The sequence below is a fragment of the Podarcis pityusensis genome (genome assembly GCF_964106645.2).
Source record: "Podarcis pityusensis genome assembly, chromosome: 3".
NCBI classification, from domain to species: domain Eukaryota; kingdom Metazoa; phylum Chordata; class Lepidosauria; order Squamata; family Lacertidae; genus Podarcis; species Podarcis pityusensis.
This window is the reverse complement of record NC_138026.1, coordinates 84,066,085-84,084,616: the sequence shown is the minus strand read 5'-3', so window position 1 is coordinate 84,084,616 and position 18,532 is coordinate 84,066,085. Positions and strand designations below refer to the sequence as shown.

Below are 18,532 nucleotides of genomic sequence, written 5' to 3'. Positions count from 1 at the left end.
TACAGTGTATGGATTGTCCTGGCATGCCCAGAGTGTTGATTCTGTACATTGCTTTTTCTCACAATGCACTTTCACAGCTATAGAAGCCCTTTCCCCCATGACCCCCTCCCCACAGCCGATTAGCAAAATCAGTTCAAAAACACCAGCAGAAAAAAAAGATGCAAAAGAAGTTTGGGAAAATAAACCAAGTGAGAATTAAATTCTTTATTACAAAAAAAGCCATAGATGGTGGTTTTTTTAAAGATATATTTGTTATTTTTTTGTCTAAAAATAAATATTTCATATGGAATCTTGAGATTAGCCAGTGTGGCAAATGTATTCTTTTCTTGCCACATTACAGATAAACAGTAGCACCAATAAATAAAATGATAGTAAATTTTTCTATATTTCTGGGGCGCAGGAGCGGGTTACATATATAAAAATCGTAGTGTCTATTTATTCCGAATCACACATATACATAAACATATATATATATATATATATATATATATACACACACACACATACATATAACCAAATATATATATAATATGTAGATGTATAACCCTTGCCTCAAAAGGAATGTGTAGGGGGAGGGTGTTAAGAGATATTAATTAAATAACTGATCATGCTACTGACTCTGTCAACAACTGGGGAGAGATTGGATGGAGCAGAAGAGTTAAAAATTTATACATAACAGTACAAAAAAAGAGGTACGGCTTATAAATAGTAAAATTAAATATTAACAAAGAATACTGAAAAATACCTAGTTTAAATTATTATTTTTAATTTCTAATTTTTAAAAAGGGATATTAAACAAGTATATAGAACAATGTTTGTCACCTTGCACAGCATGAATATATACATTTCAGCTGTGTGCGTGTGTGTGCACGCACAAGCACACACACACCCCTGTACGCACGCACACACACACACACACACTCACCACACTTGCTATTGGGTAGAAGGGAATTTCATAGTGGTTAATCATCAAACTTGCAACAAGTTGATTTTTTGCTTGTCTGGAAACAGACAGGCATTTGGCAGCATTCTCACACAGACCAAATGTAACTTGATTTTTTAAAAACCCAAACTTCTGAAACTGAGCACCAGGCGTACACCCCACTCCAGTGAAGGCAACTGGAAGCAAGCTTCCATACACACACACACACGGTGGGCACATGGTTCTAGACCTCTGCATTCACAGCCACCCACCACTAAATTAGGAAACAGGTCTGCAACGCGAAATGGATGGCCAGCGCTAAGTGCTGGATCTCTTTGGGGGGGGGGGTGGAGAATCCAGAACCTACAGCTACCCCAATGCAAGGGAAGAAGTTTGGATTCATTCCGCCCACTCACCGAGCCAATCAGAGCTGGCCTTACTGCCTTTTGAGCAGCCAGGCAGCCACAGGTCCATGCATGCAGCATCACTCAGGTGCGCGCGCACACACATACACACTGAACGCCAACATATTTTACATGAATTAAATAGGAATAGGTTTTCAAAGGCAACAATGCTGCTTCAAATCTCAAAGAGTCTGCACCACATGCACCTGTTTAGAAGGCAGCAGAAGCCGCCCACAATGTCACAGGTGCTGGGGTCAATCCAACTGGGGGAGGGGGGCAAACGGAAGCACTGCCCTTCCAGGATCAAACCAAGTGCAGGAGCACCAGTTCCACTCTCCCACCAAGTAAATTTTATCTAGAACTAATGAGTGAGGGGGGAAAGGCTACCAGTGGATTGTATCCACGTTGCGCTTGCCAAGTCATCAATATGGCCCTATTACCATCAGCACTCATTTGCTGGCTACGGCCAGGGTGCATTTGGGCAAGTCAACAAACTTCAGATATTTAAAGTACATTGCTGCCAGCTCCTTTCCAGATCAGAATGTTTACTTAATACCTAGTGGTTTGGTGTGCTTTGGTGTTTATAGTGTTTTATCTTGCAAGGCACTGAGCATTATAGCCTGATCTCACAAGAGCACTTAGGCATCCATTACTCAAAATTTGTGCATTATATCTAGGTGACTAGCCCAAGCTTCTGTGTTGTAATGCAGTCCCCATACCAGTGTTACAATGGAACTCTTGCCAGTTTTAAGAGTTGCAAAGCTTTTTTCTACTTTCCCAAGGGTTGTGCACACATGGTCCCGCAAATCGCAGGCAATGCACGTTTATAGTGGCTGTTGACTGGGCCTGATTTTACAAACACACAAACACACACACACACACACACACACACACACACACACACCTTTAATTCAACAGCCTTCCCCAACCTAGCTGAGTTAGTTGTAATCCCAAAAAAACTTAGTTGTAGTAAAAACAACAGTAACCAGTGGAAAGCACCAGGTTGGGAAAGCTGTGCTAAAGGGAGTTAAACGATACTGCCAACATCTAGAGAGCCTGAATATATTAGCCACTCTAGGGTGCTACCAACTTTAATCAGGTTCCACATAAGAATGTTCCGAACCTCGTAGTGCAGAAGCATGGTGAATGGGGTCAATTTGAGGCTATCTTTGTCACATCAAGCCAAGTCAGACAAGTATTTTCTTAACAATTCAACACTGAAAATTCAAGATTCTACATGGCACATTGCTCAAGGTTATTGGGGGAGGGGGAAGGAAAATTTAAGATGGGCACCCCCAAAGTCCAGATGAGAGTTTACTTCAGGCAAATAAACTCATTATGAATTATCCAACGTTTGGTGGCGAATGCTTCATAAGTCTCTTGTTAAATAAGTTTCTGTTGCAACGGAACACGTTTTCAAATAAACAAGACCGTGTATTGGTAGGATAGGCAACATTACGCCACCAGCATGATGGTGGAAAGAAATAAAGTTACAAAACTCCAGCATAGCACAAGATGTCTTGGCACATTCATGTTACAACAGATTGAGAATATTAATGAATTCACAAAACGAGAAGTAATCTCTCATCGGATACTGCCCAGCAGGCTGTAAATGCCACTTTCCAATTTTGAACCTGTATATTTGTGTGCATATACTCCCCACACAGACACACACTCAACCCCCGCCCCAATCTATTGTACATATATACTTCAGATTAATATCCCTTTCCAGAGATGTTCCATAAGCATCTTCAATGGCAGCTCTGTGCATAAGGATGGCAGACAGCACTGCTCAACTGCCTGGCTATATATTCTTGCTTCCATGTACTGCCAAGCCCCTATATCCTTGATTTAAGTAGCAAAGAGAGGTTGCAAGATTGTAGATCCCAGCAACGCCTGCTCAAGTTGACAAGCACCAGCCACTGACAAGCACCGTTAAGGCCAGAACATAGATCCAGGGCAAAGTTCCTGCAGTAAAGTCAATTCGACAACATACACCAGTGTCCCATCAAAACAGGCAGGTTGCAAGACAAGTTGGGGCAGATCGTTTTGGAGAGGAGGGAGAGGGAAGTTGACCGAATCCTCAGACCTAGTGGCTAGAGTCACTTCCTTGACCTTTTGACCCATAATATTCCAAGGCCCCATCTTTGGAATCCCCTGCCACCTCCTCTCTGGTGCCAATGTCTCTCCATACAAGACAGGGCCTGGGGAACTGAGCTCGGTGGAGCAGCATGCTTAACAGAGTCGGCAAGAGTATGAAGATTACACTGAGCGCTTTTGGCTGAAGTCCAGTCATCGTTTCTTTCTTACGCCCCAAGTAGCCCACTTGTGTCCACAGCAGTTGAATATATCCAGTGAAGACACCAATAATGTTAGCAATGTTTTTTTCTCTCTCTTAAAACTCAGAATATATATGTATATCTATATTTACAAACATATATATTTTTATTCATGTGAAACGGGAGTCCCAAAACATACCACTCCAGTCTCCCTGGCTCTATTATTTAGCAGCATGAGAAGGAAAGTCTCTATAGAAAACCAGTTCAAAACCAAAAGGTGAATCTTGTGAGGGTCCTCGGGGAATGTTCCTTCCGGAGTCCATCGTCCGTACTCAAAAGTGCTGTGCTCTACTGATCCTTCATTTTAGTGTTCATTTGGATTAGTGTTTTTTTGACCAGGCGAGATATCAGGCTCCAGAAACCAAGGCTCTCTTCCCCCACTCCTTTTCTTCTCTGCTGCTCACCGTCTCGGTTTTTCACATCTGTTAAAGAGAGTGGGGGGGGGGGAGAAGAGGTTATGGTTAACTGAAGTAACTTAGGTGTGGGATTCTCTGAGGTGATTAAGGCAGTGGTAGGGGAAGAGGAGAACTACAGAGCTACTAAAAGAACAGCCAGTCCCATTGTTTCCCCACATAAATCCATACAAAGCAGGTGAGGTGAGTGACTTGAGATTTGTCTTAAAGAGCAATTTAAAAAAAAAAACACCACTGCGTTTCCATGTGATCCCTGCTCCCAAATAATGACAGAAAATTACTTTCTTCTCCAAACTGTCATACCTCCTTGCACGTCTCAACTCACACACATACAAATTATCCCCTCCCAATCTAGATTGTTTTTTGTTTTGTTTTTTATGTGGAGGTGCAGCCAAACAAAGCCATGAGTGTCTCACGCAGGCAAAAGGGAAACAAAAAATATATATTGTTTGTCATTCCACTCTTTGCCAAGAGACAGTGGTTAGTGCCTGAACACAGCAGCAACAGTTTGTGGCAGAAGCAGGAAGAAGATGAATTCGCTGTGCCCTTTTAAGGTCCAGATTTCATAACTCAGTAGGAATGAAAGTTCATCTGAAGCAGCTTTCCACACTCACGCAGATATGAGGTTGCCAGCCCCAATGAGTACAGCCTCTCCTCCCACCCGATGCACTGACAAGACACTCTGAAAATCAGCATTTCACCTTGGCACAGGGGAGAACCTAACCATGGGGTGAATAATTTCCAAATCCTAGAGCATTTTTCCTCCTCCTTTGAGAAACCTTCTGAGCCTTAAGCTTCTAGCAAGGATGGTTTTCCAAAGCTGCTCTTTGGAAAGTTTGAGGAAAAACTATAAAGGTCAAGGGCAAGAAGATGCCTGGTTTCTCTCCAGGGACTACTTCTGCAGGGTGAACTGTAACCCAAGAAGAGCTGGCTCCCTTCTTTCTGCAGCAAAAGGCATCCACACTCAGGTTACAACCCCTCACAAAATTCCCCTGCATAGAGAGCAGTGTGTCTCAAACTCCTCCACTAACAGAGAATGGAGCTTCCTGGCCAATCATATCAAAAAGCCCAACGGTATCCAGCTCAATATCTGCAAGCACACATGGTCGACTGCAGATACAGTAGGTCAGTCTTCACCAATCTAGTGTCTTCCAGATGTTTCTGACTACAGCTGCAACTCTACAGAGTCCCAGCAAGTCCAAAGCATCTGCAGGGCACCAAATGGACAAAGCTACTGTAGAACCACATGTGCTATTCTCAGAGAACTAAATGGACTCCTGCCCTTCTAGCCTTGGCTGCAGGGGAACCTTTCTATCAAGGCAGAAATGCTCGTTTCCCAAACGTAAAAACAGGATGTATGAAACCTCTTGGTGGCAGGAAGCTCTGGGATCTTTCTGAAGGGTTGGGTGGTATTTGTGGTTACAAAGTGGATACAGAGATGATGACATCTTGTATGCACTCAGTCAGATTTGAGGTGGTGCATATCATTGGCTTGTGGCATTGCTTCTCTGTCTATTCTAGTCCACACAAGTCACTCTTCCAATTACACCACAGATGGAAGGACTCAGTCCTAAGGTGGACTACCGCTGCAAGCCTTAATAAAGATTTTAAAGAGCTTGTCTAGTTACACTTCAGTTCTCCTTACAGCCCTGTGTCTGGAGCAAAAGGGACTTCTGTTATGATCCAATAGCCTATATCCTATTATACAAGCACTTGCATCAAAGGCACTGAGCCCTTTCCCCTGGTTTCCAGCAGCATGAAATGAGCCATCTTGCTAGCCAAGGAGCACGTTCTATCTTAACACTGCCCTGTCTTGTCGTCATTCCAGCCCAGCCCTACCATAACACAGGAAGCTTGTGACATGAGACTCATAAAAGCCCTGTCCTTTTCCCTATCCATGTCAAGCAGGGGAAAGGAGGGATCATAGAACATTGGCAACAGAAGCCAGCAGGAAGCAAACTTTCTCTCTCTTGCTCTTTCTCAACTTGAGAGTGTTTGTGTGTTTGTGTGAGCTGCACGCGTGTGTGTGTGTGTGTGTGTGTGTGTGTGTGCCCATATGTTTGTGGGTATTTTCTCTCTTTCATTCTTCAGGACACAAACCTGCAAGTGCGCTCGTTTAACTCAAGCTGCCTCGACTTGCAACGTGAGTCTGTGAATTTGCAGGAACATTTACAGGTCTGGGGATCTTGTTTGAACAAGTGCTTTCTCCTTTCTGAGCAAGGTTCACAGTGACTGCAAAAAGGCAAAAGGAAAGAGGTCTAAGCTACAGCGCTTTAGCGGGAAGAAATTTACACATGCAACACCCTAAACATTGAAGCAACCCCTGCCCCCAACCCCCACTCGCTCAGCACTGCTCATTCAGAACACTGCTGGCTGGCAGACAGTCCCAAAGGCGTTCCAACACTTACTTGCGACAGCTTAAAGAGAAAGAAACCGGCTCTCTGCAGCTGCACAATTCACAAATCCTGCATTAGTCCAACTGGCCAAGGTAAAAATGGCGAGAGCCTCCTCATGTTAACAGAGGTCCCCAAAACAAGAGTGAAAACATGTTAAATACCCAGTGGCAGCTCCTCCTACAAAGAAGGTCTTGCTAATGTCAACTGGGGCAACAGCTATACCAAAAGGTGGAGAGGAGAGGAGACAGTCTCCTAGATTCAGCTGCTTTGTGCTTGGGGGCCTTAATAATAATAATAATTTTCCCCTTAGGGATTGAATCAAAATAGCAACTTTTCAAATCCCTTTCCTGCTCCAGAACTGCCACCAGATTATTAGCAATGCAGGATTCTGTGAATTGAAGAGAGAGAGAGAGAGAGAGAGAGAGAGAGAGAGAGAGTAAAAGAGGAGCCACCAATATCCAGGAGAGAGAGAGAGAGAGAGAGAGAGAGAGAGAGAGAGAGAGAGAGAGAGCTCCTCATATGTTTCCCAGAGTCCTCTAGCTCTTCACCGGTTAGTGTTACCATCAGATCACACACACAGACATAAACATGCATGAATGGCAAGCACCAAGCCCTTGTTGCCAGCCTCATTAACAATGACAGCCTTAAAGGGAAAGCTGAAATTAAGGGAAGCGAGGAGATGGGAAATCACACAGGGGGAATTGCAGGGTGCAGCAACAGTGAAGCAAATAAGCCTGCCTGTCCCTTCATGTTGTTGTGCCTTCGGAAGAGAAAGAGTAATCCCAAGCAAGAAGAAGAATCGCTCCTCCTTTTATGCCTCTGGATCAGACGTGCCAAAGCTGCCAAACGCTACCACCACCAGTGAGGCCACCCCAGCTCTCCACGAAGGAGTGATTTGGAGAAGTGGGTGGGGAATTGTCTCTTTGTTGTAATTAGGTGTATTGCAAGCAGGTGTTTTGATTTGAGGGGTGATGGGAAGAAATGGGGAACGGGCAGAGTCTACAAGCACATGATGCAAACGTACAAGTTTTGTGGTTTATACCGGCCTCTCTTGCGCTTTCTCTTTTGACCCTTCCCCTTTCCTCGCTTTGATTTTCTGGAAGAAAAACAAAACAAAAAAAAAGCAGAAAGAAAGAAAAGAGAAGGAAGGAGGAAGAGAAGAAGCGGGAAGGAAAACAGGGAGGGAGGACAGGAAATGGGGAAGGAACTGCCCTGTGGGCTTGGGCGAACAGGAAGACCAGGAAGAAGAGAAGGCTGGAAAGACTTTGGCTCAAGGTTTCTTTTTTGCCACCTCTTACTTTAGCCTCCTTCACACCACCAGCACAACCCCTGTCAGGGCTACGGAGCTGAACCATGGCAGACCCAACAATGTCTCAGCATGCAACCCTGCCACTGGCCCAAGAGATGGGAGGAGCTACTTCTCCCCACCTGGAGGAGGGGCTTGCTGAAAGAGGCCTGGAAGCTGCCTGTGCCCAAACGAAATGCATTGTTCACCATCAGCTGGTAAGAGACAGTGCAGGCAGGCATCCTTGATAAAGCATTTGCGCCTTGCCCAGCATATGTCTGGATTATTCTGACACACAGAACTTCTGACCTCAGAAATCCAGTTTGAAGAACTCCAGTAAAATTATAAGGGTGGAATTCAAAGTAGCACTAAGGAGATCATCCATCTTTGCCCCTGTTCTGTGGGTTGATTTGGGGGGGCACAGAAGAAAGGAAGCCCCATTGCACTAGCTGGACTTCTTGTGTTGGCTCCCACTAGCACAACTATTTAGTTGAACTCAGCCCTAAGTGGTGCTCAAAAGTAGGCAGGCAGCAAATGGAACTGCTGGCTAAAACCTCAACCTCAGCCCCTTTGGCCTTACTCTGTAGACCATGAACTCTGGGTCCATTTGAACCAAGCATGCTGTTCCACAGCTATGAGTGTCTTGTTGCAACTGACAGCAAAGCAGCCAGTTCTGCTATCCCTTTGCTGCTGGGGTCACAAAGACTGAAGCAATAACTGATGCTGGCAGGTGAACAACGATGCAAGAAGAGGAGTCCTAACCCAAAGAAGCGGCTGCTGAACTTCTCTTGCCTCTCAAGCGCTGCTGGGAACAAAGACCTGCCAAACAGCCTATTTCTAAATGATGTGATGGTAAAGTAAAGTCTCAATCTAGCTAGCGCTCTTTGGGTTATGGCACAGTCCTGCCAGAGAATTTGGAGCCACCTTCCTGTAGCAAAGATAAGACTGATAACCTGCTAATATGGGAACTCAAGTCTTATTCCAATATGGGAAGCTTCCTTAGAGCAAGCCAGACCACTCAGTATTTATTATGCTGACTAGCAATGGCTCTCCAGGGTTTGAGGCAGTCATGTTTCCCAACCCTACCTGGAGATGCCCAAGACTGAACTTCAAACCCTTTGGGTACAAAGCTTATGCTTCACTGCTGAGTTACAGCCCTTCCAAATGTATGTTGATAATGTGAATTGATCGAGATCGGCAGGAATGCTCAGCTCCAACCCCATGACCCAGGTGGATGTCTGGGGAACCCTGATTCCCTGTGTTAGCAGCAGATCAAGGGAGAGGTGCACACAGAAAGAAGCAAGAGCATTTTGAGAGGGTTCCTACGTCTCGCTCCCAAGTTCTACCTCCTTCCCTCCCACAGGCAAGTCCACATCAATGGGATGGGAAGAAGAGGCGGGCTGTGGGGGTAACTGGCTGCATCTTTCCCGGGACTTGTTCAAGCCTGTTGGTTGGCACCAGTTTCTCTTTTCCTTACTACAGGCAGAGTAAGCACCCCCAGATCGCAGCTAGAGCTACAAACAAGACAGAGGGAGTGGTGCCTGCTTGAGGAAAACCTTTCCACAATGCTTGACTTCGTGAAGGACACATTCCCCAGGAGGAAAGCAAAACCAACAGCATCAAGCGCAAGAGGAATTTCAGCTTAACTCAAAGCAGAGTGCCCCATGTTCTGCGAAATTTGCAAAGTGAAGCAAGCCACCTGAAGTTCAGCCAAAGGTGAGGAGTGGAAGTTTCAGCAGAAGGTGAGAGGACTTTGGCTACACGAGCATTTTCTCTCCATCGCAGCAGCACACCCTGATCTCTTTCAGCCACTCCATTGAAGAAGATATTCCAGAAAGAACAAGCCAAGCTGAAAGTGCTTAGCTGGGCTCTCCCCTCTTGATGGTTCCGTGAAACGAATCCCCAGGAGAAGGTTAGAACATGGTAATGGCAACATAGCTGGCCATTAAGAGTCTCTTTCTTCCTTTCTCCTTTCTCTCTCTGTTTCTGCCTAGCTGCCATACCAAATCAGAGACTGTCCACTGTCCTACTCATGCCCTCATAATGCATGTGTCTTTATTTATTTTTTAAACCAGGAGTGGGAGGAGAAAACATTACTTTTGCCCTTGTTCGGTATGGTCTGGGAGATGGGTAGAGAGGGATTTTTTTCCCCAATCAACACTGCCGCATTAGTCCACACAAAGCTGAAAGCAGATCACCGTTCACATTATAACATCAGCTAGTCCCTTTCCCACAAGGCAGCCCATCCAATGTCAAGAAGGTTCACATGTCAAGAAGGTTCATTTTATTTTATTCTACCCATTGTGATCAATATGCAAAGTTCATTCACATGTATGTCACCTCACCGCCCATACCCTGAACAGGCTTCTACTTTCAGCTTTTCCCCCTATAGCTGGCAGAACTCCCCTTCTCTGAGAGAGACAGCAAAGCTCACATGCATAGCCTTGGTGTTAGGAATCTATGAATAAGTCAGCAAGTTTTCACCCAAGCAGCAAGAGAGAGGCAATGATTTCCAGTGTCCACAACAACAACTGCTCATGGAAGGAAACTTTAACCTAGACTCCATTCCCAAAGGGAAGGAGGGAGGGGGAGATTCTGTTGCTTCGTTGTTGTTCTTTGCCAATTTTGTCCTTGCTATTCTTTATGAATTTCTATGAGTAAGCCGTTTCAGTATGTTATCAGGCAGGAAAGAAGCAACAGTCATCAAAGCTAGGTGTGTGTATGTGTTATCTGCCTACAAAGAATGGATTCAGGGTGCAGCCCTTATGATGGCAATTTTGTTTGTTTGTTAAATCAGTTATTGTTTCCCATGATTGGAAGGAAAGGAGGGAGGGAGGGAGGGAAATTACCAACACCAAAAGAGAAAAAGAACTTAAGCCAAGTTACTTACTTTTCTTGTCTAGGTTTCACTTCTTTCTTTGGTCTCTCTCTGTGTGGAAAGACAAGAGAAGAGATATCAGGAGAGAACCAAGAATATATATACAGGTATCACACCCACCCTTTCGCCATGTTAAACCCCCTCTCCCCCAAAAAATGATTACAAGGGTGCCCTTTCTATCTTTCAGCATTTTGCTTGTGTTATATGTTGTGCGCGAATTTGTTTTTATTCACACTTCTGTAAGGCATCCTGGAATCTCTCAATCAAGGGCCATTAACAAACATTTTAAATAAATTATCGCAGCCAGATGCAAAATAATTCCTGGCCATGATGCTAAGATGTTTCACAGCTAGCTATTGGCATCTAATGGAGTCTCATGCTGTGTGCAGGTATTTTGCCTGAACATGTGATGCTCAAAAGCAAGAGATGGAGGCAGGGGTGAGCATACAAGCTCCTTCCCCCCCAGCTTCCCTTTAGATTGTGAGTGGGGGGCTACTTTCTACCCAAGGGCCTGATCCTAACCTGGCTAGCCTTCTTCCGGGGGCTGCAATACAACAGTGGGCAGGAGCAGAGGCAGAAGGGGGTAGGGCTGGTTTCAAAACATATCTTACATACTTTTATATACTGTTGTATATAAAATATTTCAAAAATATGTAAAAATGAATGCAAAATACGTAAAATGCTAAGCCCAGCCCTAGGAAGACTGTGAAAAATGGCGAGGAAGGTCAACATAATTGTCAAATGCCATCACATGGCTGGGGTTTGCTAGAAATGACTATTCAGAGGGGCCTGGCAGGCCTCCTTAGGCCCGTGCTTCAGAGGTCACAGAGAGTTCCTTCTGAACTTAATGGAAGCTTCTGAAGAGGGTTTCGCAAGTGTGCTCCATTGAACACACTTAGAAACCTCCCCACAAGTGGGAGACACAGCTTAGTAGGGTTCCTGGTTGTGGGAAGTTTCTAACCATGTTTGACTGAACGTACCTATAAACCCTTTCCAGGTGTTTACAACTAGTTGAGTGAAGATCTAAAGGGAAGCCCACGCGGCAAGAGAAGTTGGAGGTGGGAGTTTAACTAGGTGTCCCTGCCCCAACTTCGCGAGCACTATGCATTCACGGCTTCAGTCTGCATCATCCTGTGAACATACCTAATTGGTGGCGAACAACCTACAACTATTATATTAAGAACATAATACCTCTATTGAAATATTCTCCTTCAAGCAATCATCAAACAGAGGCCCCTCCATACTAAGGCTGTGGACCTTTTTTGTCTTTTCTTTTTTTAAGATGCAATTGTAAAGCAGTCAGTTCAGTTCCAAGAAGGTATACACTCTCACCTGCATTCACATTCTCTGTGCTGCTGGAAGCTCATCCGGCTTAAGTGCTGGCCTTGAAAGTGTTTAATTCTCAGGATCTGAAATGAAAGGAGGGGAAAGAAAGAAGGTAGAGGCTGAGTCTCATTCACCAATCACAACCTTTCAAAACAAAGAGGCAAACAGCACTATGGCAAAACAAAATTAAGAGAGGCTGCAATCCTATACCCACCTAACCTGAGAGCAAGCCCCACTGAACTCAGTAGGACTTACTCCTGAGTAGGCATGTATAGACTTGGTTTCTAAAGCAGTAAAGAAATATAAAACTGTGTAATTCCTGCTCCAGATGACCAGCACAAGAACCCTCAATCAGCAGTTTGTTAAAAGGGCAAGTCTATACATATTTTTCGATCATCTTCCTCTTACTTGAATTTTAGCTACCAAGCAACCTACTTGCCCACAAAAATGACATGCTTCTCCACAGGTGGGGCAAAGGACCATTTCTGGAGGCATATTGGTGCCTGGATTCAGGAAGACACGATGAAACATGACTTGAGCAAGGCAGCTACAGACTCAGGAGACTTTTGGCAGCCACAATGATTTCAAATGTCTGTAGAGCACACAGGATGATGAAATTTGAAGTGCAGGTTGCTACTGAGTGTGTGTGCATTTGCAATACTAAGGAAAGAGAGATGTGTGCAGGAGCAAACCACACATGCAGGGCTCATTCCATCAGCCAACTCTATCAGGCCTCTTCCCTTGCTTGTCAACTGGAAGCAGCCATTCCAGGAGTCTGCCTTAGCAGAAGAAACGGGAAGCAGGGCTCAATCCATCAGCTCTGCTGAATGGACCCCTCCTGCCCCTGAACTGTTTCCATTCCAGCTGGTCACTAAAATAACTATTCAACTTTTAAGAACTGGCATCTGAGTTTGCTTTTCCTCCTCTTCCCTCCCTTTTCCTTTTCTGTTAGGTCTTTCAGATTTCACACCTGCAGGCAGGGACTGTCTTGTCTGAACTGCTTGAGACTTTTGGGTGAAGAGCAGGTGCTATAAATACTGAGGCTCCCTAGTCCTGCTGACACTAAACTGTGTCTCAAAGACAGGCTTGCTAGTGTTGTCTGTTTGGTGAACAGCAGGCTTGGGTGATAAACCCTTCAGCTTGGGGGCCTGTTCCTCTGCCTTGTGCAACAGCACACAAGGGTGGCACTGCCGAAATGATAACTGGCAGGGATGCAAGCTTAACTCCATACTTCACCAAGGTCATTAGTAGAACTGGTTTCCTTGGAATTGCCACTTGTGGTCTTGGGTCTGTATACCAAAAAACCACCACGGCATGTTTGGGTGAGGCCAGGTCTAGAATGGCAGGTTGACATCTGTAAATGGTAATTGGGGGGCATCAGCAGTCGTTTTCTTAGGCACGGATGCGGATCAGGATTAAAGACATTTTTGCAAAGCTGAGAGGAATAGACAGGAAGCAAGTTCTGGCAGAGGCGTATTGGCTGTGCTCTGTGTGGAAAGCGTGCATCCTCACAGTATGTTTTGGCCTTAGCTATTCTTTCCAACCATTTCCCTTCAGGATGACTAAATTCAAAGTAAAAGAGAGAGGAAGCTCTTCCATTTGTCTTTGCATTCTTGTTCTTCCTACCCCTGCAGTGCCTTTGCAACTAACAAGTCAGAACTCTAGCTTGGCCAGTGGACCCTGACCTGGCCAACTTTTGATGAAGAAAGTTCACAGCTCCTTTTGTATGCCACAGTCTGCTGCACTGGGAGATGGGGTTGGAAGATACAGAAGCCAAAACAAGAATTAAGCAGAAGCCAGAGTGAAGAGGGGCCAATGGACCTGAGGGGAGCCCTGTCTACACATAGATCCTCAGTTTGTAGCTAACGGGTTCCCTCCAGATGTTGCTGGACTCCAGCTCCCATCAGTCCCAGCCAGCGTGGTCGATGGTCAGCGATGGTGGGAGTTACAGGCCAAGAGGATCTCAAGGTGCAGAGGCTCCCCATCCCCAGCTTTGCTATGAGACTTAATGGGGACAAAAAACATCAAGCTCATCTAGTGCAAGGGGTAGTGTGTAAGCTAGATTGGAGTGGGCAACATATTCAGTCAGGGAGTAGATGGATTCTCCCCATTCAAGCTGCTCAAAAAAATCACGGACACTCCAGCTGGGCAGCCCAGTAGCTGAGTGAAGGGCAACAATTCACATGCTGCTTCTAGACCAGCTAGCTATTTCTCAAATTTGAAGGGCTACCTGATCTAAAGGCAGCACACGAAAAACTGATATTATTATTATTATTATTATTATTATTACTACTACTACTACTACTACTACTACTACTTATTGAATTTATTTACTGCCCTATACCCGGAGGTCTTAGGGCAGTTCACATAAAAAGATCACAGTATATAAAATTAAAATAAAAGCAATAACCCAGTAATATCCCCCCAAAAGAGCCACATTTCTCACAGCTGCTTGGTACCCTTCCCTCGAGAGGAGAGGAGAGGTCTCTGTAATGCTATAGAAATCACTAGATCAGTTCCCTATTTTCTGATGCAAGGAGTCTCTTATGCTCCTTTTGACTTCACCAGCACTCCCTAGCAAGTAAAATCACTCAAGAAAGGAGTGCCACCCGGCAGGCAAAAATAAGAATTAAAAATCCTTCTACTCCAGTCCTTTGACAGCCGACAGCATCAGTAGACGGAGGAGGCTGATAGATGTGGTTCAAGAGCTACCAGCTGACCATTCCTGATTTAGATAAACCACCCGTGGTCCTGTGTGAGTTACACTGAGGGAAACGAGCAATGTCACCTCCCTCTTTGCTCTGTCCCCCACCTCCAGTTCCTTAGCTAGAGCCTCACCTCCATGGTGACATTGTACGTCGATGTGGGTACGCACTCCAACGCCTCGTCATTACAGCACCCTGCACACCTCATCAGGGGCACACAGGATGGCTTGAAAATGTATTCCACCTCGTCAGGGTATTCTTGGAAAATATCCACCATGGTCTCAATTGTCCTGCAGGCACTGCGCTCAAAGACCACCAGAAATGAGATAACTACAAAAAAACAAGAGGTGGGGGAGGGAGAGAAATTAGGAATTAAGAACATCTCTGTTTCGCACTGTGATCATTCGTAAGCTGTTTCAAGGCAATGCAGGAAACAGGGCTGTGGATGTGTGGATTAATGGCTCTGCACTCGGTGCTCTTTCTGCCTAGATACCTTTCCCATTATCTCATGGGCTCACTGAAACATGCTGTCAATAAATGCATTAGTTCAGTTAAAAAGCACTTAAACCCAAGGAGATACAGAGTAGAACAGGGGTTGTAGAAAAGCAAGATAGGGCCAAATCACTGGCAGGTTCAGCATTTGCCCGTTTGAATTTTAATGAGCTAGATATTCTGAACGCATTTGCAAGGCAGAAACTAAAGCGAATCGTGAGCCTCAGAAATCAGAGCAGATCTCATAGAGGACCATGGCAGACCTTATTAGAGCAGCATTCCCCTGAAGCTAGTGGAAGTGGAATGAGGAGTTTGACGCATTCTGCTCAGAAACCAGTTTGCCAAACCCAGATAACTCAACCCAATAGCTCACCATATGAAAAACAAAAAAGCCACTACAAGTCCTAGACATTGTGCATTTCAGGGCCTCTCATAAAAATTGGCATTTTTCACAGAATAAAAGGCAGCTGTTGGGGAGAACCAGACATCATCTCCTAAGGAAGTACTTCTGCGGTGGGGATATTTTCCTGGCACTCATCACATAATGTTTCATCACAAGGAAAATGTGCTTTTTTCTTCAACTACAATATTAGGCTTATTGCGATTGGCATGGAATCTGGAACAGCAGCCATGCAAGTTCTAGAGTCACCTACTGGATACCTGTCCATCACTCAGGTAAGCCCTTAAGGCAAAGTAAAGGAAGGAATGACCTGCCACTTTTCAAGCCTTTCAGAAAATGTTCAGGTTACTTTTTTCAAAGCTGCGGTCTCACTCCTTCCTCATTTCAGCACTGGGGTGTTTGTGTCCCGGGATGTTCCTCCACCCCACCCCACCTGGCAAAGAGCAAAGAAGCTACCAGCACCCTCCAACAAGGCTGATTCCATACATTACAACGAGACAGGGTGTGTATTGGTATGACATTAGCAAAATTAATATACTTTTCCTCCCACCCCCCTTCTTCCTATTGCTTGTGTTTCATGCTCTATACTTGGTGTGTTTGCAGGAGGATCCTACCTGACTTCCACCATTGGAAAAAAGCCTTAGCCTGGGTCCAACCCATCATCACCATAAGGTTTAATAATGTCTTTCATTATCCAGACCGGTTATTAGATTTGTGTCACCATTTTTTATGAATATAAAAGGATATGTTGCATTCCAACAGTACTGAAGACATGAACAGGGCCACAAATATGTAGCTAGTAGAACGGAAAAGGTGCAATGGGCTGAGGTGCACCCATTTCACCTGCAGATTTCCCATGCTATACAAACATAGGCAGCTGCCTTCTCGATTTTAAGTGGTTATACATTGCTTTACGTCGGAAAAGAGCACAACGCTGTTTTACACACACAAAAAAGAAGCGAGCAAAGGTATGTGCAAGCAATTTAAATTATAATTTTTATACTATTAGCCCATTGGTCAATCTAGCTAAGTATTGTTTACACTGACCAGCAGTCCAGGGCTTCAGTTAAGGGGTTTTCCCAGCCCTATCCAGACAGAACTGGGGACGTTCTGCATGCAAAGCAGATGTTCTACTGCTGAGCTGCAGCCCTTCCCCAAAGACCTTGTGCATATGCCAAGAGAGAAAAACTTAACCAATTTCCACACACACCAATTTCCCAATGTTCCCAAGTGCACAGCAGAGCTCGGACTTGGGGAGGAAAGGCTGCAGAACAACACAAAAGGAAGACATGCAAGCGTGCAAAGTCCTCGTCCCAAGATTGTGCTGCATACTTCCAAATACACTCCCAGCAGCATGCGATTGTTCCTTCTTCCTCCAGCGTGCAACTGTTTTTTTAAAAAAGCTGTTAGCAGGGCTCAGTTCACAGACACAGCAGATAGCATCTGACCCGAGCTTTCTTGCCTTCAGATCATACGCCTGTGCCGTATGCAGAGTCCCTGCAGTAGTGAGGTTGATAACCCAGTGTGATAACAAGCACAAACTGCTTGCATCATGGAAAAAAAGGGACTCCGGTAAGCGTTTCTGAAGAGCCCTGAACCTGTGACAAACCTGCATAAAGGTTGTTCCATCGAAGCAGTGGAGGTGCAGGGAGGGAGGGAAGAAAGGAATGTACAGAAGCTGCCAGGCTTTGAGCTCAGGGCTTCTCAATTAATTGTCAAAAGTTAATTCTCGGTCATGTGGAGCTGACAGTGCCACAGTGCTGCTGGCAGCAGGTATAACTAAGGAGGAGGCTCCGCCTGGGATTTCTATGGGCTGCCCTGCCTAAGTGCCTATTAAAGAGGCAGTTGCTCAGGAAGCAAAAATGCAGAGTACTGACTGGCAGCGCTCATGGGGGAAATGCAAGCCCCTTCATTGCTTTCGCCTCCTTTCTTCCCCAGCCCTCTGCCCAGTCCAAAGTCTGGAATCAGCCTCTCATATCCTTTCTTGCCTGGTATGGGGCCACCTCCTTCTCCTTCCCCTTCAGAGTGACCTTAACCTTAAAATACAGCTATCTATAAACTGGAGAATTAAACAATTCAGCGCCTGGGAAACTTGCAGGCATGCAGCCAGACACGTAACCACATTGCTGATTATTCACACCTTTCCTAGAATGAGGCAGCAAGGAACATGTTGGGGTAAAAATAATTTTTCTGCTCAGTACGCATCTGCGTACAGTGGACCCTCCAGATATGAACTTAATTCGTTCCGGGGGTCTGTACGAACCCCGAAAAGTCTGCATCTAGAGGCGCCGCTTTTGTGTGTGTATGTGTATATGTATATATGTGTGTGTATATGTATATATGTGTATATATGTGTATATATGTATGTATGTATACACACACACACACACCAGTGCCAAGCAGCTATGAGCACAGGGACAGTGCATCTCAAGATCCCTTCCATCCATGCTGCAAAAACACAAAAGCCAGCAGGTGTTTTGTTTTTTTAGAGAGTATGCAAAGTGGTAGCAATTGAGTGTGTTGATTTATACACTGTTCTTACATGAGCAACCTCTTCACCCCCGATCACATCAAAATTCATCAAAATCTGGAGGGCTGCACTTAATTACACAGAACAAAATGTGCAACTGAACATGTGATCTGCATATCACTCAAAGAAATACGCCAGGTGCCCAAATATAATCAATAGGCATCGTGCTCTCCTTTTTTTATTCTGACATTTTCACCTTTAAATGGAAGGGGGTGAAGAGAGGGATTGCCTAGCCTCTGAGAATCTTAGAATCTCAATAGACAGCACAAGAAGCAGAAATGTAAACCAGCTAGGAGCTTCCAAAGAAAGTGGCCTGACAGTTTCTGTTGCCTGCAATGACTTACATTATAATGAGGAATAAGAAATGGAAACTGTGTGAATATAAAGAATTTTGAGAATTAGTGCTACTAAATTCTAAGATATCAATCCCAGATGGCAGAAT

At 44.9% G+C, this 18,532-nt stretch overlaps 1 protein-coding gene across 5 annotated transcripts in view; it reads right to left on the bottom strand.

Moving 5' to 3' along the window:
- Positions 1-746: 746 nt before the first annotated feature.
- VEGFA (vascular endothelial growth factor A) overlaps positions 747-18,532 on the bottom strand; it is a 29,698-nt gene continuing 11,912 nt past the window's right edge. The window contains exons 3-8 of one of the 5 annotated variants that reach the window (XM_080999841.1): positions 14,802-14,998; positions 11,970-12,046; positions 10,650-10,688; positions 7,521-7,570; positions 6,179-6,310; positions 747-4,087 (exon numbers count right to left, since the gene is read on the bottom strand). In XM_080999841.1, coding sequence (XP_080855967.1) covers positions 6,195-6,310; positions 7,521-7,570; positions 10,650-10,688; positions 11,970-12,046; positions 14,802-14,998 — 479 coding nt within the window. In that variant the 3' untranslated portion in view covers positions 747-4,087; positions 6,179-6,194. Of the gene's footprint in view, positions 4,088-6,178; positions 6,311-7,498; positions 7,571-10,649; positions 10,689-11,969; positions 12,047-14,801; positions 14,999-18,532 lie in introns of all 5 variants that reach the window. The other 4 variants (XM_080999839.1, XM_080999840.1, XM_080999843.1 and 1 more) reach the window with 4 other exon arrangements.